Source organism: Pelobates fuscus, chromosome 4 (assembly GCF_036172605.1).
Source record: "Pelobates fuscus isolate aPelFus1 chromosome 4, aPelFus1.pri, whole genome shotgun sequence".
Classification (NCBI taxonomy): domain Eukaryota; kingdom Metazoa; phylum Chordata; class Amphibia; order Anura; family Pelobatidae; genus Pelobates; species Pelobates fuscus.
In genome coordinates, this window is record NC_086320.1 from 82,845,584 (window position 1) to 82,871,036 (window position 25,453).

General features: G+C 41.2%; 1 protein-coding gene across 1 annotated transcript in view; it reads left to right on the top strand.

Moving 5' to 3' along the window:
• CPA6 (carboxypeptidase A6) overlaps positions 1–25,453 on the top strand; it is a 68,019-nt gene that overhangs the window by 40,184 nt on the left and 2,382 nt on the right. The window contains exons 6-10 of the mRNA XM_063450396.1: positions 919–1,026; positions 2,130–2,240; positions 18,184–18,271; positions 21,121–21,323; positions 22,746–22,830. Of these exons, the coding sequence (XP_063306466.1) occupies positions 919–1,026; positions 2,130–2,240; positions 18,184–18,271; positions 21,121–21,323; positions 22,746–22,830 (595 nt within the window). The remainder of the gene's footprint in view (positions 1–918; positions 1,027–2,129; positions 2,241–18,183; positions 18,272–21,120; positions 21,324–22,745; positions 22,831–25,453) is intronic.

A 25,453-nucleotide genomic window follows, 5' to 3' on the forward strand; every position in this document is an offset into this window, starting at 1 on the left:
GTTCCAAAAGGCTTATGACGTGCCTTTACATCCACTGATGCTGTTTTCTCTTGGCAGTTATTCATGTTTAGTCACCATCAGTACTTTTTCTATTTTTTGAGACGGCCTCTTGTTCTACTTGACTATAGGAGCCTATGTGTCATGACTTGTGAGCTCTCAATATCCAAGAGAGGACAACATAAATTATGTCATACTCAACAAATTAATTTACTTCTAGGTGGTGAGAGTCCATTAAACACTGCCCTTCATTAGGTGCCAATGCCTTGGTTTTTGCTTTAACTGCCCTGGTCACTTTGATGTTTCCTCCTGCTTTTTCTCCTCCTATGTTGGGCTATACATAAAACTGAGCATTCTAGGGGAAGAGGCTGAAGAGCCTTCTCTAGTTGAGAGTGACTTTATCCCATATGTCAAGACTCATGGGCTCTCACCATCTGGAAGGAAATTTATTTATCAGAAAACACATAACTGTTGTCGTTCAGCTGTTTCCAGGCAGTGTCGGTAACATGTAGGAGTTAGAATCTTCTGATTGTGTAGTCACTTCTTCAAACTGCATTGAGAAAACATTTGACCAGTACCCACCATTTAAGGTGGTTCTCAATGTCAGGCCAGGAGCAATGGATAAGTATTTATGGTCCTTATAAGTCTTGCCCTGTATGAGGATACTGATAAAAAGTCTCTCATATGATTGAGCTGAAATTTTCTCATTACAAATTAACTATATATTTATGAAGATTTCAGAGTCCGGTGTCTCATCATAATGTCTTGGTTCTCCCACAAGATTGTACAGCAAGACTTAGTAGAGTATTGCAGCTCTTGTCTATTGATCTTATACCCACTCAAATACACATTTTTTTCTCTACCCCTATTGTAAAGTTGCAAGGCTGTTTGTTAGACATAATGTCTGTTTTTGTTTTGTAGTTGGGGAAAAAGGCCTCTAGATTTAGAAAGAAAGCAATTTGGATTGATTGTGGTATTCATGCACGGGAATGGATTGGACCTGTGTTCTGCCAGTGGTTTGTAAAAGAGGTATGTATCATATATGTTCCATACCAATTCATACCAGCACTGAAAGAGGTCAGCTGATGCTGTCAGCCAATCACAGCTGCCCATTGCTGCTCTAGCTAATGCTACCTCATTAGCCCATGACGCACAGAGGGAATGGGCTGATGGGGGCTCTCATTTAGCATTAAAACATTATATAACAGTTTAATGCTGGTAGATGGACAGCCCCAGGAGGCTCGAGACACTATAACCACTTCAATGAGTTGAAGCACTCACAGTGCCTACAGTGTCGTTTTAAGCCTGTGCAGTTGTCTCTTAATGCTCTCTCATGCTGTGCACATAATACTGATAGAGGTTGCAAAGAAAAGGGATGCCACACGTTACGTCTCAAGTAGGACTTTTTAGACGGGTTTAGACCAAATACGTATTGCAGATATATAAAGGATGTTTGCACTTGGTTCTTTACTTTTACTGCTCATTGGACAGATCACAAGTAATATTTCTTTGTATATTTCTCAATCTGTGTAATTGCCAGGCTCCACGTTCCAGTACTGGCAGAGATTAAGAGCAGGCATTGTCTGTTCTTTATTGACATATATGTCCTGGACTTGTATATTCCAGGTTAATCTTCACTTCACAGGTTTTAGCTGTTCAGTGGACTTTTACACTGCAAACTAATTTGGTGTGGCCGAATCAAGTCTTCAAAAAAACAAATTATGTGTCAAAGGATTTGGGATTCGTTCATGTGATTTTTGGGGGGCAATTCCTCCCATGTAATCTTTTTAGGAAAAACGATTTGGACAAATCAAAAACTGTAAAAATGTGCCAATCATATATTTTTTAAATATATAATGCATAAATATACATTCGTTTTTAATGCTCTGCCTGTCACAAGTCTCCTAATCAGATTTTGTAGAGTCTGAGAAAGAATATTGTAAGTGCACTGAATTCTAATTATCACTGCTAATTATGTACTATCATGTATCTGCCAGTTAGTACACTGCCCATGTGTGAGATTTCGGATTTATCATTCAATTTAATACATAATGCTGAAATGTACTGAAACAGTCGGTAATCTTTTTACCTAACATTGAGGGGTTGTTGTTTTTTTTTTTTTTTTTATTTAGGCACTTAATACATATCACCTTGACCCTTCTATGAAAAAAATCCTCACTCTTCTGAATGTCTATATCATGCCAGTGTTTAATGTAGATGGATACCATTATAGCTGGACAACAGTAAGTGTCCCACATGATTAGATTTAAAGGGTGTATTTTGATGAATGAAATACTAGTTAAATAATTAAATATTATTTTTGTAAAATATTGTGCATATTACTGTATGTTAGTAGTATAGTCATGTCTGTGTATACGGGTGTAGGTACATTGTAAGTTCTGGGACAGACAGTTTGAAGTGCATTGCTGTACATTGGGAGCAGCTGCATTGCTCTATAGTAAGTGTAGGCACATTGCAGTATACCGGGAGCGGGTACATTGCTCTATATTGGGAGAAGGTACATTGCTGTATGTTGGGTGCAGGTACATTGCTGTATACTGGAGAAGGTACATTGCTGTATATTGGGAGAAGTACATTGCTGTATGTTGGGAGAAGGTACATTGCTGTATACTGGAGCAGGTACATTGCTGTATATTGGGAGAAAGTACATTGCTGTATACTGGAGCAGGTACGTTGCTGTATACTGGAGAAGGTACATTGCTGTATATTGGGAGAAGTACATTGCTGTATACTGGAGAAGGTACGTTGCTGTATGTTGGGAGAAGGTACATTGCTGTATATTGGGAGAAGTACATTGCTGTATACTGGAGAAGGTACATTGCTGTATGTTGGGAGAAGGTACGTTGCTGCATATTGGGAGAAAGTACATTGCTGTATATTGGGAGAAGGTACATTGCTGTAAGTTGGGAGAAGGTACGTTGCTGTATGTTGTGAGAAAGTACATTGCTGTATATTGGGAGAAAGTACATTGCTGTATATTGGGAGAAGTACATTGCTGTATGTTGGAAGTAGGTACATTGCTGTATGTAGGGAGAAGGTACATTGCTGTATGTAGGGAGAAGGTACATTGCTGTATACTGGAGCAGGTACATTGCTCTATATTGGGAGAAGGCACATTGCTGTATGTTGGGTGCAGGTACATTGCTGTATATTGGAAGAAGGTACATTGCTGTATACTGGAGCAGGTACGTTGCTGTATACTGGAGAAGGTACATTACTGTATATTGGGAGAAGGTATGTTGCTGTATGTTGGGAGAAGGTACATTGCTGTATATTGGGAGAAGTACATTGCTGTATGTTGGGAGAAGGTACATTGCTGTATATTGGGAGAAGTACATTGCTGTATGTTGGGAGAAGGTACATTGCTGTATATTGGAGCAGGTACATTGCTGTATACTGGGAGAAAGTACATTGCTGTATACTGGAGCAGGTACGTTGCTGTATACTGGAGAAGGTACATTACTGTATATTGGGAGAAGGTACATTGCTGTATGTTGGGAGAAGGTACATTGCTGTATATTGGGAGAAGTACATTGCTGTATTTTGGGAGAAGGTACGTTGCTGCATATTGGGAGAAAGTACATTGCTGTATATTGGGAGAAGGTACATTGCTGTAAGTTGGGAGAAGGTACGTTGCTGTATGTTGTGAGAAAGTACATTGCTGTATATTGGGAGAAAGTACATTGCTGTATATTGGGAGAAGTACATTTCTGTATATTGGGAGAAGTACATTGCTGTATGTTGGAAGTAGGTACATTGCTGTATGTAGGGAGAAGGTACATTGCTTTATACTGGAGCAGGTACATTGCTCTATATTGGGAGAAGGTACATTGCTGTATGTTGGGTGCAGGTACATTGCTGTATATTGGGAGAAGGTACATTGCTGTATGTAGGGAGAAGGTACATTGCTGTATACTGGAGCAGGTACGTTGCTGTATACTGGAGAAGGTACATTACTGTATATTGGGAGAAGGTATGTTGCTGTATGTTGGGAGAAGGTACATTGCTGTATATTGGGAGAAGTACATTGCTGTATGTTGGGAGAAGGTACATTGCTGTATATTGGGAGAAGTACATTGCTGTATGTTGGGAGAAGGTACATTGCTGTATATTGGGAGAAGTACATTGCTGTATATTGGAGCAGGTACATTGCTGTATACTGGGAGAAAGTACATTGCTGTATACTGGAGCAGGTACGTTGCTGTATACTGGAGAAGGTACATTACTGTATATTGGGAGAAGGTACATTGCTGTATGTTGGGAGAAGGTACATTGCTGTATACTGGAGAAGGTACATTGCTGTATATTGGGAGAAGTACATTGCTGTATACTGGAAAAGGTACATTGCTGTATGTTGGGAGAAGGTACGTTGCTGTATATTGGGAGAAAGTACATTGCTGTAAGTTGGGAGAAGGTACATTGCTGTATATTGGGAGAAGGTACATTGCTGTATATTGGGAGAAGTACATTGCTGTATGTTGGAAGTAGGTACATTGCTCTATATTGGGAGAAGGTACATTGCTGTATGTTGGGTGCAGGTACATTGCTGTATATTGGGAGAAGTACATTGCTGTATGTTGGAAGTAGGTACATTGCTGTATGTTGGAAGTAGGTACATTGCTGTATGTAGGGAGAAGGTACATTGCTGTATATTGGGAGAAGGTACATTACTGTATATTGGGAGAAGGTACATTGCTGTATATTGGGAGAAGGTACATTGCTGTATACTGGAGAAGGTACATTACTGTATATTGGGAGAAGGTACATTGCTGTATATTGGGAGAAGGTACATTGCTGTATACTGGAGAAGGTACAATGCTGTATATTGGGAGAAAGTACATTGCTGTATACTGGAGAAGGTACGTTGCTGTATGTTGGGAGAAGGTACGTTGCTGTATGTTGTGAGAAAGTACATTGCTGTAAGTTGGGAGAAGGTACATTGCTGTATATTGGGAGAAAGTACATTGCTGTATATTGGGAGAAGGTACATTGCTGTATTGTGGTGGAATCTCGGTAAAAATAAATTTAGTAGGCCGAGATTACCACGTGGCATGTGTACGTGCATATGCTGACGTATCGATCAGTTGGTTGCACGAGGCAAGATACGATCAGTAGTGTACGGAGCATGTGCAAGAATACAGGATATAGTATTCCCCCTCCTCCATTGTGCTGGACAAGCCATGCGGTCAAACAGGAAGTTAATTCTTATATTGTATTGATTGGTCAAGAGAATGTGCGGGTGGAGCTTAATATGGGAGGAGTTATATGCCTATATAAGGAGCCTGCACTATTGTCCGGGGCTCAGAATTTGCTGTATTTTGGTGACATTAGTCCCTCTGAGTCCCGATCGGTGATCCAATAAAGAATCTCTTCCTTCCTGAAGAAACCTGTGTCCATCTCTCTGTGCTTGGCTTCCGTCAGTTTCTCCGGTATCATTTGGTGCATTGGCCGGGAAGCTCATCGTTCAACGGTAGCTGAGAGGCAGAGGCGTGAGACGGTCTATCTTTGCCCACGTTCTCTACGGCTGCACCCCTGAACTTCTGCGTGGACCTCCCTTCGTCTCGGCGCCACTGGTCTGTTGTCCAGGAGATCATCGGCCTCTACGTGAGAAGTGCTGGGGTGTCCCCGTCGATGAGTGTGAACTCAGGTTCAGGAACGAGGAGGTAAGACAACTGCTGTTTTAGACGGCAGGACCCGCTAGGGGTATACCGATTGTGCGGTAGGCCCAAAGGGGTTTTTGAATCTGTATCTGCCCCCTCTGTCGGAGGGAAGGAGCGAAGGCGCACCGCTCGATCGAACGCTCTTTAGTCAGACCGTTTGATTCTGTTAGTCAGGCAGGGCGCTCTGGTGTAAAATAAGCCCTAGCCGGACACCGGTGTCTTGTCTAGACTAGCGTTCTAGGGTGTATATTTTGTTCGCTAGGTCGGAGGGACCGGGAGACTAAGCGGCGTCTGTGTAAATTCGGTTCGCTAGTTCTCATCCTATCTGGGCTAAGTGGGAAGGCGTGTAAATTTGGAACCCACTAGACTTTTGATAGTACGACTAAGAGGCGTCTGTGTAAATTCGGTCCTCTAGCTCGTTGTATAGTGCGACTAAGAGGCGTCTGTGTAAATTCGGTCCTCTAGCTCGCTATATATGTGGTGATTGGGCAGTGTGGCTAACCAAAACGTATGTAGATTGTTTTTAGGTAGTCCATTCAAGGTACTGGCCAATAGTTTAGTTGGGAATTGTAAATGTGTTAACGATTGTTTTAGTAAAGTGTATATCTTGTTAGATAGCGCGAGCTCAGCCGTCTAGCGAGAGTGTTAATAGTGTGTTGCTGTATCATAGTGCACGGTACCATAACCCTGTATATTTACTGACATTGCACAATAAGTACTAATCATTGTCGTCCATTGCATGTTTAACACCATAACCACTAATAATTGTATTGTGACCTTAACTTGTGCTTTGACCTATGCTAACCGTACTGTAACCGCTATTTGTAAAAGACGATGTTACTGGGGTGTGTTATAGACGGGTAATTCGTATATAGAGAATTATAGCGTGGGTGACTGTATAGTTACGCCAAAGGGCATAATATTGATTATATAGTGACTGGTGTAGCAGCTGTGTGTGTACGGGAATTCCCTGAGTGTTTATTGTGTTATTGTGTACGTTTCACTTGGTAACCGTACCACGTGGTGCTGTTGCCAGAGGAAACGGGTGTGACTGTTGAATAAGTACACGTGTATAGTAATCGTTGTCGACGACGTTCCATTGTTAAAAATGGGTGCGTCGCAGTCAACGATTCCGGATCCCTTAGGATGTATGGTTAAGAATTTTAAAAAGGGATTCAAAACCTGTGATTTTGGGGTTAAGATGTCTTCTGTGCGTTTAGTTACTTTGTGCACTAGGGAGTGGCCTACTTTGGTTGCGGCATGGCCGCCACGTGGCAGTTTGGATCTAACTCTGGTACAGCGCTTACACGTGGCTGTATCAGGTAGGCCTGAACTTTACGGCCAGTTTCCTTATATTGACTGTTGGAGACAGGCCGTAAATGACTCGCCAAAATGGCTCCAGACATGCCACGAGGAGCAGTGTCGCCTCATGGTAGCTAGGACTTGTTCGTCCACTAGGACTGGTGTTAGGCCCATTTTGGACACGCCCCCTGAGTCCGAGATCCCTTTGCCGCCCCCTTACTTTCCGTTAAGAGGAAGTGACGCAAACGCAGGAAGTCCTGCACCCCTCCCCTCATTACCCCCATCCACTTCCGCTTCCTCCTCCAGTACAGGATCCACCCCCCCTCGTACTAAATCTCCCCTTCCGGAACCAGAACCCACCCCCATTAGAAACGAATATCCTGATTTGGCGCCACTTCAGACTTCCGGTCAAGCTTCATCTAGCTCGGCTCGAAGTGTTCTATTTACGACCTTTTCCCAAAACCAACCTCCCACATCCCCATACCCTATCTCTCCCCGACCGGAAACCATGACTGACGCTTCCCTACGTAGCCCCATCCAAACCCGACAGTTGACTGGTGCCCAACAATTAAAGCATTATCAGATGCCTCTTCGCCTAAATCCCGGGTCAGCTTATATCGATGCCGCAGGTCAAATGGCACACGCTGACCCAGTCTTCGTATATGTCCCATTTACCACTACCGACCTTTTAAACTGGAAGACCCATAATTCCTCGTATACTGAGAAACCACAAGCCATGACTGATCTGTTCACCTCAATAGTACAGACGCATAATCCGACATGGGCTGATTGCCAGCAGTTACTAATGACTTTATTTAACAATGAGGAAAGGACAAGAATAAATCAAGCAGCCATTAAAGCATTAGAAGATAGAGCCCGTGCTTTGAACCAAGCTAATCCAGCAGCATGGGCCGCAACACACTATCCCAATACCGATCCCGATTGGAACGTAAATGGTGCTGATATGGTTCAACTCAGAGCCTATAGAGACGCTATAATTGCTGGCATGAAAGCAGGAGGAAAGAAAGCCATTAACATGTCGAAGACAGTTGAGGTGATTCAGAAAAGCGATGAAGCACCCAGTGTCTTTTATGACCGATTATTGGAGGCATACCGCTTGTACACCCCCTTTAATCCGGAAGACGCAGACAATTCCCGAATGGTTAACTCCGCCTTTGTCAGCCAAGCATACGGAGATATTAAGCGCAAGCTACAAAAGTTAGAAGGGTTTGCAGGTATGTCCATCACCCAACTAATGGAGGTAGCAAATAAGGTCTATATGAACAGGGATACGGAAAGTAAGAAAGAGGAGGAGCGCAAGATGCGTAAAAAGGCTGATATGCTAGCGGTAGCGATCGCAGGCGTAGATAGACGGGGCCCAGATAGAGGCGATAGTAAGTGGAATGAGGAACCTCTAAGTAGAAATCAGTGCGCTTACTGTAGGGAAGAAGGGCATTGGAGAAATGAGTGTCCGCGAAGAGAACAGTCTGAGAAAGACAGACCTAGGACAGGTTATGGAAATTTTAGAGGCAGAGCGAGAGGTAGAGGAGGCCCCGGAGGGAGTAATGGTTATAGAGGGAGTAATGGGAACAGAGGAAGTGTTAGGGAAGATAGATATATTCCAGCAGCGCAAAGGTCCCGCGATAGAGAAGGTAGGGACTTCGTAGGATTGGCTGACACGGTCATGGAGGACTATTGATACCGACCGGGCTCCATCCCCCTTGGTCGAGCGGAGCCTATGGTCGATGTATCAATAGGGGGGAAAAGGAGTGCGTTCATGATCGACACTGGTGCCGAACATTCAGTGGTGACTAATCTAGTTGCTCCTCCATCTGGAAGGACTATTACTGTGATAGGAGCAACTGGAAGAAGTGCTGAAAGACCGGTTCTTAAAAGTCGACTCTGTACATTGGGAGGCCACGTAGTAAAACACCAATTCCTTTATATGCCTGAATGTCCAGTCCAATTGCTGGGACGTGATATGCTATCAAAATTACAAGCGCAGATTACGTTCCTACCAAATGGAACAACATCTTTAAAGTTTAATGGACCTTCAGGTATTATGACTTTATCCGTACCAAAGGAAGAAGAGTGGCGACTTTATACAGTGTTGACTAGCCAAAACCCTAGGAGTGATGAGACATTGTTTAACATACCAGGAGTTTGGGCAGAGAACAACCCACCAGGACTGGCCCGCAATATTCCACCTATAAAAATTGAACTGAAACTTGGGGTTTATCCAGTGAGCCTAAGACAATACCACATCCCACAGAAGGCTAAGAAGAACATCCAATCCTATCTGGATAAGTTCATACGGTATGGTATCCTAAAATTCTGTACTTCCCCCTGGAACACCCCATTGCTGCCTGTTCAAAAGCCCGGTACAGATGAGTATCGACCTGTACAGGACTTAAGAGCAGTCAATGATGCGGTTGTTAGTATACATCCAGTTGTACCCAATCCATATAACCTGCTTGCTTTAATTCCGGGCGGGGCTACTTACTTCACAGTCTTAGATCTCAAAGATGCCTTCTTTTGCCTCCGAATTGCCGCAGAAAGTCAATGTATTTTCGCTTTCCAATGGGAGAACGCTGTAACGGGCTCAAAACGCCAAATGACTTGGACAAGACTGCCCCAAGGGTTTAAAAATTCACCTACCCTATTTGGTTCAGCCCTAAGTCAAGATTTATTGGATTTCGAGTCTATCCCAGGAGAATGTGTATTGTTACAATATGTAGATGACTTGTTGATAGCAGCAGTTACAAAAGAAAAATGTCAGCAAGCAACGCACGATCTACTACATATTCTCTGGAAGGCAGGATACAAGGTGTCTAGAAAGAAGGCTCAGTTGTGTTTGCCAACTGTCAAGTATCTGGGATTCCATATCTCTGAAGGTCAAAGGATTATGGGGCCAGAGAGAAAAGAAGCTGTCTGCCAAATACCAATACCCAAGAATAGAAGACAAGTGCGAGAATTCTTGGGGGCAGCGGGCTTCTGTAGGATATGGATTCCCAGCTATGCGATACTAGCAAAACCTCTGTACGCAGCCATCAAAGGTACAGAGCACGACCCCTTCTTATGGACCCAAGAACAGCAAACGGCATTTGAAGATGTGAAGAAGGCTTTGATGAGTGCCCCAGCATTAGGTCTACCTGATCACACACGACCATTCTACTTATATGTACACGAGCAAAGAAGAATGGCTGTGGGAGTATTGACACAGTACTTGGGATCATGGCAAAGACCTGTTGCCTACATGTCTAAGCAATTGGATGCAGTGGCCAGCGGACTTCCACCTTGTCTAAGAGCCGTAGCTGCAGCCGCCCTGCTAGTAGCTGAAGCCGATAAACTCACTCTGGGTCAAGAACTTTATGTACGAGTTCCACATGCAGTACAGACGTTGTTGGATTACAAAGGAAATCATTGGTTTAGTAACAGCCGTATGACCAAGTATCAAGCAATGTTGTGTGAAAACCCAAGAGTGCATTTAGAGACTGTAAACACCTTAAATCCAGCTACCCTTTTGCCACAACCTACTGAAAGTCAACATGATTGTTTGGAAGTAATGGATGAAGTATTCTCAAGTAGACCAGATCTTCGTGATTTTCCCATCCAGAACCCCGATGTTCAATATTATACCGACGGCAGTAGTTATGTGAAAGAAGGGATCCGCTATGCAGGATATGCAGTAACAACAATAGACAAGGTGATAGAAGCTCGGCCATTGGCAAAAGGAACATCAGCACAAAAGGCAGAATTAATAGCACTAACACGAGCGTTACAATTGGCTGAAGGTTTAAGAGTAAATATCTATACGGACTCTAAGTATGCGTTTTTAACCACTCATGCCCACGGAGCTCTGTATAAAGAAAGAGGACTACTGAATTCAGAAGGCAAAGAAATCAAGTACGCAGCTGAAATCCTACAACTATTGGAAGCAGTGTGGGAGCCGAAAGAAGTCGGTATTATACATTGTCGAGCGCATCTGAGAGGAGATGGTGATGTAACTAAGGGAAATCGGATGGCAGATAGTGCAGCTAAGCGTGCTGCTGAATCAGGAAGACAGGAGTATGTGGGGCATATAGCTGCTCTAATACCAACCCCACTGTCTCAATGGACTCCAGTTTATACAACTCAAGAAGAGGAGTGGTTAAAGACTGAACCGGGAAAGTATTTGGAGAACAAGTGGTATCAGCTAGAAGATGGGAGAATAGTTATACCAGCATCGCTAGCGGTAGAAATTGTCCAAAATTATCATAACGGGACACATTCTGGGAGAGACAGTACTGAAGAATCTCTCCGGAAACATTTCTACATACCAAGATTGTCCAACTTGACTCAGGCCATTGTACGCAGATGTGTAACGTGTGCTAAGAATAATGCAAGACAAGGACCAGTAAAGCCACCAGGAGTCCAGTTTATGGGGGGACTCCCCATGTCCGATCTACAAATAGACTTTACAGTGATGCCTAAATCGGGTGGACATCGTTACCTGCTGGTAATTGTGTGCACCTATTCAGGCTGGGTAGAAGCATGTCCTACTCGTACAGAGAAAGCAGGAGAAGTTGTGAGATTCCTGCTACGAGAAATAATACCCCGATATGGACTACCCTGTTCTATAGGATCGGACAATGGTCCAGCTTTTGTTCACCAGTGCCTACAACAACTGACTCATATGCTTGGTATAAAGTGGAGGCTTCATACTGCATATAGACCCCAGAGTTCTGGTAAGGTAGAGAGAATGAATAGAACTATTAAGAACCAGTTGGCTAAAATGTGTCAGGAAACCCAACTTAAGTGGAACGTTCTCTTACCTATAGCTCTATTGCGAATCCGCAGTACCCCTACCAGAAGGATGGGCCTCTCTCCTTTTGAAATTATGTATGGGCGACCACCTCCCGTACTTGGTAACTTAAGGGGGGATTTGAGTCAGTTGGGAGAAGGAATTACCCGGCAGCAGGTTGTAGAGTTGGGTAAGACTATGGAGGAGGTACAGAAATGGGTACAAGATAGATTACCTGTGAATATTTATCCCCCTGTTCATAATTATCATCCAGGAGACCAAGTGTGGATTAAAGAGTGGAATAATGTACCGTTAGGGCCCAAGTGGAGAGGTCCTTATGTTGTTCTTTTGTCTACCCCTACAGCGATAAAAGTAGCAGAAGTGACTCCGTGGATACATCACTCCAGGGTTAAACCAGCAGCAGTCGATTCTTGGCAAGTTACAGCAGATCCAGAGAATCCCTGCAAGATCCGGTTGAAACGCACTACTCAGTCGGAGTAACGAGGAATTATTGTGGATTACAAATTTTATTGTTACAGGTGTAAGTGAGAAGGCCATAATAAAGCCTGTCCTCTTACCATCACATAGTGTATAAGCCAGGAAAGTCCCGAAGGGACACCTGTGAAGACGAGCAGAACTCCATTCCCTGCAGCCCTCACATCCTGGAAGCTGAGGTTCCATCGCACGGACGAAGACTGAGGATGACGGCGAAAGATGTGCTTTTGATTGTGTTTATTTACATGTGTTTTTATATTCAGGAAGGTAGAGGTACCGACACTCCTAGCTGTGAGGTATGCATTAAGACTACGAGAACAGGTAACCATATTTCCCAAACCCTAATTTGGCATTCACAATACGAATGTAAAGGAGATGTATCAAGATGTAGATACTTAAATATAGACTATAGTGTATGCCATTTAGGAGTAGGAGAACCTAAGTGCTTCAGTCCGGAGTATCAGCCTCGTACAATTTGGTTGACTCTCAGGAATGGAGATCCTCAGGGGACCCTAATTAATAAGACGGTGTTAGAATCCGTATATTCTTCGGGTGTTCTGCTATTTGATGCATGTAAGGCGATATCAAGTGGTAGAAAGCCGTGGAATGTATGTGGGGATCTTAGATGGGAGAGGACGTATGGATCTAACGATAAATATATTTGTCCCAGTAGTAAAAATAAATATGTGAGTCCTAGATGCCCAAATAAAGACTATAACTTTTGCCCATATTGGTCTTGTGTGGGGTGGGCGACTTGGGGACAGACAGTAGATAAAGACATGATAGTGACTAAGTTGCCGACTAGCCCATATTGTAAGTCTATGGAATGCAACCCAGTCCATATACTTATTAATAATCCCGACAAGTTCCTAGATAAGTATGGCAATTTATTTGGGTTTCAGATATACGGGACGGGTTTAGATCCTGGGACATTATTGTTTATAGGGATAGAGACTGATACGGTATCCTCCCAGACTCATCAAGTATACCACTCCTTTTATGAAGAGATGAGTATAGATAATAAGATCCCCCATAGCGCTAAGAACCTGTTCATTGACCTAGCTGAAAGTATTGCCGGTAGTCTTAATGTTACCAACTGCTATGTGTGTGGAGGTACTAACATGGGAGACCAATGGCCTTGGGAAGCAAAGGAGGTAATGTCCGGTTCTGAGGCAGTTGACCAACTAATATCTGCACCAGCCGATTATCATTTGAGTGTTAGAGGTAAATCTGAGTGGAGATTAAAGACCTCCATCATAGGTTATGTTTGCATAGCAAGGAAAGGAATAATGTATAATACTTCTGTAGGAGAATTAACTTGTCTAGGGCAAAAAGCTTATGATGATGATACAAAGAATACAACTTGGTGGTCGGCTTCAAATGTCTCAGAACCATCTAACCCGTTTGCTAGATACGCCAATTTAAAGGATGTGTGGTTTGATTTATCCATCACATCTACCTGGAGAGCCCCAGCAAATTTGTACTGGATCTGTGGTAAGAAAGCCTATTCGGAGCTGCCACAGGACTGGGAAGGGGCATGTGTGTTGGGTATGCTCAAACCATCCTTCTTCTTGTTACCGATTGAAACAGGTGAGACTTTAGGTGTTAAAGTGTATGATGTGAATCATAGGAAGAAAAGGGGACCCTTAGAGATAGGTACCTGGGAAGATAATGAATGGCCTCCCCAGCGTATCATAGATTATTATGGGCCAGCCACGTGGGCTGAGGATGGTACCTTTGGTTATAGAACCCCTATTTATATGCTCAACCGTATTATAAGATTACAGGCGGTGGTTGAGATTATCACAAATGAGACATCACAAGCGCTCAATCTTCTAGTGAAACATAATACCAGGATGAGGACAGCAGTATACCAGAATAGATTAGCCTTGGATTACCTTTTGGCAGTAGAGGGAGGTGTATGTGGGAAGTTTAACCTAAGCAATTGCTGTCTTCAAATAGATGATGAAGGGCAAGCAATAGCTGAGCTTACTAGCCATATGGTTAAACTAGCGCATGTGCCTACTCAGGTATGGAAAGGGTACAATCCAAGTAGTTGGTTTGGTAGCTGGTATGAGTGGTTTGGAGGGCTTAAGGCAGTGGTAGGTGGAGTCCTACTGATTTTACTGTTGTGTCTACTCCTACCGTGTCTTATACCCCTAGTAGTTAGGTCTGTGCAAAGCCTGATAGGAAGTATAGCAGAGAGGAAGGCTGCTGCACAGATAATGGCGATATATAAGTATAGGGCTCTAGATCAGGGAGAACCACTGCAGGAAGATGAATGTTGAAGATTCACATCATAAGATAAGTCTGGTCTGGTTCAAGGTAACTTGCGGTGTAAGCAAAACCAAGGTTATGTGATGCCTCAAGTAATTGTAAAATATCAAGAGGCATCAAAGGGGGGAATGTGGTGGAATCTCGGTAAAAATAAATTTAGTAGGCCGAGATTACCACGTGGCATGTGTACGTGCATATGCTGACGTATCGATCAGTTGGTTGCACGAGGCAAGATACGATCAGTAGTGTACGGAGCATGTGCAAGAATACAGGATATAGTATTCCCCCTCCTCCATTGTGCTGGACAAGCCATGCGGTCAAACAGGAAGTTAATTCTTATATTGTATTGATTGGTCAAGAGAATGTGCGGGTGGAGCTTAATATGGGAGGAGTTATATGCCTATATAAGGAGCCTGCACTATTGTCCGGGGCTCAGAATTTGCTGTATTTTGGTGACATTAGTCCCTCTGAGTCCCGATCGGTGATCCAATAAAGAATCTCTTCCTTCCTGAAGAAACCTGTGTCCATCTCTCTGTGCTTGGCTTCCGTCAGTTTCTCCGGTATCAGTATGTTGTGAGAAGGTACATTGCTGTATGTTGGGAGATGGTACACTGTTGTATGTTGTGTACATGTACATTGCTGGACACTGATAGCAGTTACATTGTTGTATACTGGGAGCAGATACATTGATGTATATTGGGAGTAGGTACATTGTGGTATTATTCATATATATTGTAGATACGTATAAACTCTCACAATCATACTGCGCTGTTTGTCATTAATTCACATCATGTGTTTGTGTTTTTCATTCACAGTGATAATTAGGCCACAGCCAGTTAAGTTTAGATTACTATGTTCCTAATTATTATTATAATTAATGCAAATACCGGTGCGTTTTGCCCCCGATTCTGCCTCCTTGGTTGGAAATTGTGTTGTTTTACATTATTTCCTCACTAATTGCACACCAGGAATTCCTATCCTTTTGTTCAAATGTTCAAAGTTGGTTTATCTCTATTTATCGGGGTTAATTAAATGAGAATCAGGCAGTTGCCTTAAACATGCTATTGTGGCAAAGTCACAACAATATATTTCCCCAACAGATAACTTAACTAATGAGGGATGTATTTTTAACCTTAGGATCCATAGGATTCATTAAATTGTTTGAATTATGTATTTGTATTGTGCGCATGCAAATTATCACTTGTAGCATAATTTAATTGACTGTAACACTCACAATTAAAATTCCTTCTGGATGCAATTTCCATCACTCTTCATTAATTCTTCTGATTTTCTCGGTTTCCATTTGCAATCGGAAATCTGCCTTGTTATTGAATTTATTTCCATTTATTATACATTTCATGCTCCATTAATCATTTCTGTCAAATACATACAGATCTTTAACCTTAAAGGGACACACAAAACACCATAACCATTACAGCTTTCTCTAGTTATAATGGTGCAAAGAGTATTTTTACTAAACCATTTTTAAGCACGATAACAAAAGATGATGGGAGGTGAGGGTTGTGGCACCACATACTCCTTGCTCTATACTCACTTCAGTGAACTGTAACAGTTAGGTTAAATTGTCCCTGTAAAACTATACATAATTTCATACATACGTACATGTTCTTTGACATAATAGTTTAACCCTTTTTTTACAGATACATTTAAAGGGACACTATAATCACGAAAATAACTTTAGCTTAATGAAGCAGTTATTGTGTCTAGATCACGCCTCTGAAGTCTCACTGCTCAATTCTCTGCCATTTATGAGTTTAATAATTTCTTGTTTTTGTCCATGTGGCCATAGCCACACCTCCCCTGGCTGTGACTGACAAAGGCTGCTTGAACAAAATGGTTTCATTTTCAATTAGATGTTAACTTTTAAGATTGTTATCTCCTGCTCTGTAAATTGAACTTTAATCACACACAAGAGTCTCCTGCAAGATCTAGCAAGCTATTAACAGTGCAGGAGATAAGACAAGCTAAATGAAACATACTTTTCCATAAAGGAAGTTTAAACATTAGATGTCTCTTTGCAGGAACTGTTTAGGAAGGCTGTGCAAGTCACATGCAGGGAGGTGTGACTAGGGCTGCATAATCAAAGTGATTTAACTCCTAAATAGCAGAAAATTGAGAAGTCCAACTACTGGGCCATGATATATACACTGAAACTACTTCATTAAGTTAAAGTTGTTTTGGTGACTGTAGCGTCACTTTAATATCAAGGGTCTATCATCTGCAAAAATATGTCCTTTCCAGCCCCCCCAAAAACCCTAGAAAAACACTTACACTGAACAATGTAGGAATTTTTGGAACGTATTTCAGGCACGTTCAGTTTAGTGATACTGTTAAGGAAAAATTGCATTTTATAAATATTATTTATAAGGTAAATTATACACCACACTAATTTATCCATAATGTGCATGATCAATTATTGAGGATATGTTCAACAATGACTTGCGTTGAACTGACAAAATCGCTTGTAAAGTATACACTATAACAGCAGGGTTTGGTATGTTTTTTACGCACCAGTGTATTTTACATTAAGCTAGCCAGTCTGTTGTCAACTGTTCTGAATGTATTACCTCCTGCCTGTTTAGGCTGCACAATTGCAGTGGTCTAACATATCTAAATAGAATTAGACAGTAACTTGGAACATTTCCCTTGTCTTTGTCAGTAGAGCAGTCGGTATATAACTATTATGAGTTCTGTAGTAAGTGAAACACAATGACGCCGGCATCGCTGGAGAATATATTAATAAATACTGGTTTACAGAAGCATAAGTAATGCAGAAATACAGCTGGATTGTTTTTTTTTTTGTTTTGTTTTTGCAAAGTTGTAAAAATGGAGCATTAAGCAAGATTTACTCTATTGGTTTCCATGTTAAAGGGACACTCCAGGCACCCAGACCACTTCTGCCCATTGGAGTGGTCTGGGTGCCAACTCCCACTACTCTTAACCCTGCAACTGTAATTATTGCAGTTTTTTTTATAAACTGCAATAATTACCTTGCAGTGTTAACTCCACCTCTAGTGGCTGTCTACTAGACAGCCACTAGAGGGTGCTTCCTGCTCCATAGCACAGGAAACCTGTGCTGGAGCGTCTCTGGATGTCCTCACGCTATGTGAGGACCTCCAGCGTCGCTCATTTCCCCATAGGAAAGCATTGAAAAGCATTTTCAATGCTTTCCTATGGAGAGCTCTAATGTGCATGCGCGACATTGCCGTGCATGGGCATTAGGTCTCCTCAGCCGGCGGGTGGGATCAGTCTCGCCCAGCGGCTGACGTAATCACTGGGAGGAGCGGCGGCGAGCAGAAACCACCGCCAAGGGACATCGGCGGAGGTCTCAGGTAAGTGACCTCGAGGGGTTTTCACCCCTTCAGCTACCGGGGGATGGGTGGTGGGAGGGAGAGGGGACCTGCAGTGCCAGGAAAACGGGTTGTTTTCCTAGCACTGGAGTTTCCCTTTAAATAAGGACAGTTTTAAAAAGCTCTGTTCATGACTTTAAAAAATGCATATTATTGCACGTGTGTAGGTGTATGGAAGGCAAGCTTTGTACCCATTTGCTTTATTGTTGGGTATAGAATTGGATATAGAATCCTACATTTGTGCAATTTACAGAACTATTGTTTCTGAACTCATCAGGATCGTTTCTGGAGAAAAACACGATCGAAATATCGGTTCAACTGCTTTGGGGTGGATGCCAATCGGAACTGGAAAGTGAAATGGTGCGGTAAGTTGGCCCATTTAAAGGCTATTTTATGTCACATGTCCTGTTCTTTGTCCATATTTCCGTCTATTCTTATAGATTAAACCATGCATGCCATGTGCACATAATAGATGATTTCACTTAATTTTACAAAACATACTGAGCACTTTCTGCTATCACTCTTCATGAGAAAACATGAATAAAGGTATTCTGCAAAGTGATAGAAACCATGAAATGCTTCTATTTGCTTGCTTCGTGCATCATTCGTGTATTTTCATGAATGTAACTAATGCCTATTTCTGAATTATGCAGCCATTATGGGATATGCACAGCATTCAATGTGAATCAATGGAGCAACACGATTGGTTGAAAAACCTAATCTGCTTCCTGGTTTATGCAGATTTGCTGTAAATGGAAAAAAACATTACATGTTTTATTGCATTTCTCTAAAAAAAATATACTTATTTATAGCAAGATCTTTATATTAAAAATAAGGTTTTCCTTTCAAATGGACTAAAGGATGATAATACTCCATGGGCTGTGGCTTTTTTCCAGTTTGTATTAGAATTATGATAAAACACTTCAGGGAATTCAGAGACCATACCTGCAGACTGATCTCCATATGAGGTTAGTCCACATGTTCTATAAGACGTAACAAGGTGAAAGCTTGTCACCCATGCTACTCATTCATATGAGAATTACCAAATAAATACATTAAAAACATGCATAAGGCATTGTACAAGAAAATAAGGATGCTTTATTCACATAATACAGACCTTAGATACTTGGGTATACCTTTAGAAACTCTTGAAAAATATTTACCCTTTTTAAAGAAATCATTTCTGTGTTGGAGACACACACTTAAAACACCAGCCAATCAGTATCTTGGCCGTTTGTTAGGCGGCCTGAGGAGGAAAGGCTTGTACTCCTCTTATATTTAAGCAGTGTGTCGATACAGCAGGATTGCATTGCATACCTGGCAATGCTGTGTATATTTGTGTGTATTTTTATGGCCTTTCCAACTGGCATTGCTAGCCAAAGTCTGAATAGGCTAGAGAGAAGCCTTAGAGTGGTCAACACATTTTTGCTCTGGGCTGGGCCTGATGTGTTCCTGGAAGCTAGCAACACCCGAGACTCTAGCCATTTCTCAATTAAGTGGTCTGGGCATAGTGTCTCTGTCTCTTTAACCCTACAATTTTTGAGAAACTGCAATGTTCACATTCCATAGTTAGCTCCTTCTATAGTGGGTGTCATACAGGGGCGACTCTAGACTTTGCAAGGCCTTAGGCAAACCGCAAACACGAGGCCCCCACTAACACCATTAGTTAAAAAAATAGGGGTTGCCTTGTGTGTGTATAAGGAGTTGTGCATATATTGAATGGCAGATTTGCAGCATTGAATACAGAGAGCTAGTCTCTGTATTCATCTTCAGAGGCTTGGGTTGTCGCGGCTCCCTATGCTGCTGCGTTGTGAACTTTCTGACTGTAGTTATGAGAAAAGGCCTTCATATACCACCCTGTATTCAGTGAAAATGCAATCTGCATCCGCACAAACAGAGACAAGCAACAAATAAAATGTAACTGTTAAAGAATAAATAAATATCTACTGGTATAGACATGAGTACCTGATAGTCTCATTAGCAGTCCATAATAACATTTCTGGGGACTGATGAGTAGTACGTCAATTGCTCAGACAGAATGAAAGCCTTCTGTTATAAAACAAGTAAGCATGATACATGCACAGGAATGCTACTCACGGAACTGTCCTGTGAATTGTATCAGGTCACTGTCCAGGTCAAAGAGGTTGAAACAAGCCACAAACAATCTACTGAATTTCACCTGCTTATCAGGAAATATAATAATAGTATCCTTTCGAGTCTGATTATGGCAAAATGAAGAATTCTCACAAAGCACATTCTGTCGTGGATTGATCAATAATGCACATCATATAATCATATAATCAATGATCTGATGTTGGCCTCTCTTATCTTATTAATATTTGTAATTTATAGCAATCTTAGTCTTGTGATGCATACACAATCACAAAGCATTGTATCATCTAGTAATATATATTTTATTGAATCAGTAGTGCTTTACAATGACTGTTCTCACATCAAGTCAAAAACATTTCTGTCCATTAAATTAACCGAATAAGTCAGAGCTTTGAAACTATTTCTAAGACTGGCAGGGTTACTTACTAAAATGAGATCTCAAAGTGAATTTCAAATGTAAAGTCAAAGTAGCCAAACTGAAAGCATAGATGATTCACCATAAATACAAACCTATAATCTACAAGAAAAAAAAAAACCAAGCAGACCACAATAGTGCAATAAATACTAACACCGAAAGGTTTTATTTTTTTATTGTTACCATTCTACTTGTTGTTATTATGTATTATTATATCCATTATTGCCATACTTAAGTCTTTGAGTGCAATATAATCCCCAACCTTTTGGTGTTAGTGTAAGTAATTATTGCACTATTGCAGTCTTTTTGTTTGTTTTTTTCTTGATGATTAAATGTTTGTATTTATTTATATGTTAAGAAGAAAATGAGGATTTTTTTATATAATCTGCAAAATCAAAAGAGTTATTTACCATTTTTTTAAACCCCCTAAGGACCAAACTTCTGGAATAAAAGGGAATCATGACATGTCACACATGTCATGTGTCCTTAAGGGGTTAAACTGTTTTTTAATCTGGGTATTTTAGAAACTTTTTTCCATATAGGCTATTTTGACCTTGCATTTGAAATTCACTTTGAATTCTCACTTTTGGGAAAAACCCTGTATCTCTCTGTTAGTCTCCTGTATAGCTGTACAGTGGTTATTCATAGATTAACCGTCTATTTTATTTCTTTTTTCCCATTAAACAGAGGAAGGTGCTTCATTGCATCCATGTGATAACACATACTGTGGGCCCTATGCAGAGTCTGAACCAGAGGTCCAAGCAGCTTCACAGTTTCTCTACAACCAGAGAAAACACATCAGGGCATACCTCTCAATTCACTCGTATGCCCAGATGTTGCTCTACCCATACTCTTATCAGTATGAAGCCATTCCAAATTACCACTGTGTGGTAAGTCTTTCTTTTAATGACATGTTGACATTTTTATTAAGGTTTTTAGTCGGTTACAAAGTAACAAGCATTAACAAAGTGCATCAAGGTACAAAACGGAGGCATTTTCTAATTATAACCTACATAACTCTAATATTTGTAGTGGTTTGTGTATGAACTAACATTCTGATCTCAAGCTTGTTTCTAATCTTCTCGGTAGATATCTGCCATAAACTGTTACTATTAACAACAGCTGTTGGCTAGTAGCGGCTATTAAAGGAACACTGTGGTCACCATAACAACTTCATCTTAATGAAGTTGTTATGGTGAGGCGAGGCCCCCGGGGTGTTCTCTTATCTTAAGGGGTTAAACTGTTCTCAAATGGTTTAGCTACAAAGGCTGCCTCCACTCTGGATTTCCAACACCAGGTACATACCTTTTTTGTGAATGAGAAGCTACTAACTTGCTTAGTGCATAAGCTGACCGCTCTTGCCAATCAGAGGCTCCCCTGCCTGGCAGCTCTCTGCGTTTCCTGAAACTCAATTTCAGAAGCTGGATGCTGCTGGGGGATCTGGAGATCCTGAGCTGAAAGAAACGGTTTAACACTTAAGGTAAGAGAGTGCCTGGGGCCCTCCTGGCATCAAAACAACTTCATTTGGATGAAGTTGTTAAAGTGAGTGGAGTGTTTTTTTAAGTACTGACTGATATTCAACCTTGTCGCTACATTTTTACAAGTTGTCTGCCGATAATGTTTGCTTGCAGAGATACCAACTACTTGCAGATTAGCCACTCAGGGGAGATCCCATGGCCATTGCAGCCTTTTGCCTGGCTTGCCCGATGGCCCGTCCATCTCATGGGTGGTGTCTGGGGGGGACACTAGGTCCTCCCCAAATATGGCTTTAGTAAATATGAGAATATTTTCACATGAAACAAAGTGGTGGGGGGATAAAATACACATGCAAATAGGACACCATAGCATGTTTCTTAAAATTATATTGGGAACTGACCGATATCCAATTTATGGAAGTTTTACTCCTAGTTGATTGGGGTGTGGGTGGGGTTTTAATTTGATCATCACTGCTGTTTTTAATTGACTTATATTTTTAATTCCATGTAAACACATGGAATTAATATATATGATATCGATACATCTGAATCAAGATTTACATTGATTTTTCTAATATCTCTGAATATTATTGTGATAACGTATATGCTTCCCACACAATTAATATAAACAGCATTAACTATATAGAGGCACTCTCTTTTAAATATATTTGTCATCAATCTAATTGTTTGGAAATAACAGAGGGTAAATGCTCAGGTCTTGTAATGGCTTTTTAGTAAGATATTGCACTCCATGGATTACACAGATCATATACAATTAAGTCAAAATCTTACACCTTTCAAATTCAATCATATTTAATTTTGTTTTCTTCGAAACAGGCATCAGCAGCATCTAACGCGGTTCATGCTCTACAAACAGCTTACGGTGTCCGGTACCAGCACGGCCCAGCATCTAGCACCTTATGTAAGTGTTTCTGATTGTCTCTGGGGTATATTAACCAAGTAGATGGTTGCTTCTGGTGGGTTTGTCATCAAACAAAGAATTGTGGACATTCCTCCAATGGTTACATTTCTGCTATTTATGCCTAAAACGTAAGCCATCTTATCAGTTCACCAGAATTTGCAGTTTATTGAATAAGCCCTGTAATTTAAATTTTGGTGTGATGAAATAATGCAATATGATTCAACTATATTGTCACCTAGGAAACCTGATGGGAAAAGAATATCTGTTTTCTGTTTGTGCTGCTCTCCGTGTGTGTGTTCTTTAGAAAATATTGATCCTTTTTTTTTTCGTTATTCACTAAGCTGAAATGATAAGACTCCTTGTTAAGGATTTCTCCGCACATTGTCAGTTTAGTCACACATCATACTGGCCTGAGAATCCTACTTACCTTGTGATGAGCTGTGGCCAGACTGGGATTAAAAGCAGCCCTATAATGTTCCAAGCCAACAGTGACAGATAGACACACCAGGGGATACAGATATAAAGTACAGATATAATGGTTGTTCAGTTGCTCTTTGAAAATATGCTGGGAATTCCAACCTCGTCTACTACTCAGTGACTATATAAAGACTGCCCATCCAAAGTATAAAAACACACATTGCTCTGTACAGATATAAACCGAACCACATATAAGCAGATATAAATACTGTATAGAAACCCAATAACTGTGCGGACCTGTTAAAACATCGCTATAGAGAAATACAAAGTCTGGTCACATCATACATTAATTCATCTGCACTAATAGACTTTGTAATACTGTTAGAAATCTTGTTAAAAAAAAAAGATCTCTTTCAGATCAGAGGCTGATTTAATTTTATCACATACAAAGCACTGTGTGATTATAACATACAATGCTCAGCATGGATCTGTAGACTGGTCACACAAAAGGCTGTGCCAGAATAAATATATCAATCAACATCAAGACCTGTGCAGATTTACATCAGATAGAATTTGTTCATTTCTGGATAAAGTTCCTTTGAAACAGATTTCAGCCGACAAATTAAATACTCTTGACTTACCAATGTCGTCAGAAGAAGTACTACATGCCATTAATGTAATACCAACTGCTACAGCTCTAGGACCTGATGGTTACACAATGCCTTACTATAGGTCCTTCTCAGGCATTTTAACCCCATATTTAACAGAGCTAACCATTATTGGAAAACTGGTGAAATGCCTGTGGAGGCCTTGTGCGCACAGATTGTATCGCTGCCCAAGCCTGGTAAATAACAAAATGTTTGTTAAAACTTTCACCCCATATCCCTAATTAACAATGACACCAAAATATATAAAAAAAAATATTGGCCTTAAGACTTGCACAAATTCTCCCTTTCTTAATAGACAAAGACCAGGTGGGTTTTATCCTGAACTGTCAGGCCCGGACAGTACGAGACGATACATTCATTTGATCCACCAAATTAAGCTTAATAGAATGCCTTCTCTGCATCTCTTTTTGGATGCGGAGAAGGCATTTGATAAAATCCATTGGGACTTTTTAAAAGAAGTTATGTCGTGATTTGTCTTACCAGAACCCTACATCAGAGCAGTGTTTTCTCTTAATTGCTCTCCAACAGCAAAGGTCACTGCTACAGCATTTGCATCAGATAGTTTTGCACGGTCTAACGGGACCAGACAGGGGTTGGCACCGCTTCTCTTTGTGCTGGCAATGGAACCCTTGGCTGAAATGATTCGTAATTGTATAGAGATAGAGGGCATTGCAGTTGGAGGCATAGAACATAAGCTTGGTCTTATTGCGGATGACATAATGCTGTCTTTGATAAATCCCATGTCCTCGTCTTCGCCTCTAATGTCAATCCTGCACGAATTCTGTGAAATTTCTTACTATAAATTAAATACAAGTAAAACTCAAGCCCTTGCTTTCTTTGTCCCGTGGTTCGAATTGGACACTCTAAAAAATAATTTCAAGTTTGTACAGGAAACTTAGACAATCTTCATTGTGGTCCAGAGCATCTCCCATATCATTGCTGAAAATAGATATTCCCAATTCTAACACAGATTACTGGTCATCTCATTGAATCACGCATATTGAGCATTTATTGAATTCTAACACACTTCTCTCCTTTTCTCAACTGAACGCTAAATATGATTTAGACAGTTCGGAAGAATTAATGCATGAGAGAATGCATGTGATTGATAGATGTGGCCTTTCCGGACAGGGCCCAAGTGATTATAAACTAAACATGTCTCTCATTGAAAGAATCTGTTTCTCTGACCCTGCTCGGAAACTGACAATTTCCATTTGCTATGGTTTGTTGGCTGGATTGATGAAACAAAAGTTTGAATTGATGACTAAATGGGAAAGTGAATTAGGTAAGGAATATGAGCTGAATGAATGGTTAGATTTCACATCAGCTTTAAGGGGCATCACACAGTGTGTGTCAGATTTGGAATCCCACTACAAGATTCTATACAGATGGTATTTCACTCCCTCCAGGCTTTATAAGCTACAATTGTCACCTACCAACAAGTGTCGGAGAGAGTGTGGTCAGGTAGGTTCCTTATGCCATACGCTGTGGACATGCCCTAAACTGAAGTCTTACTGGGGTAACATTCTTATTTTGAT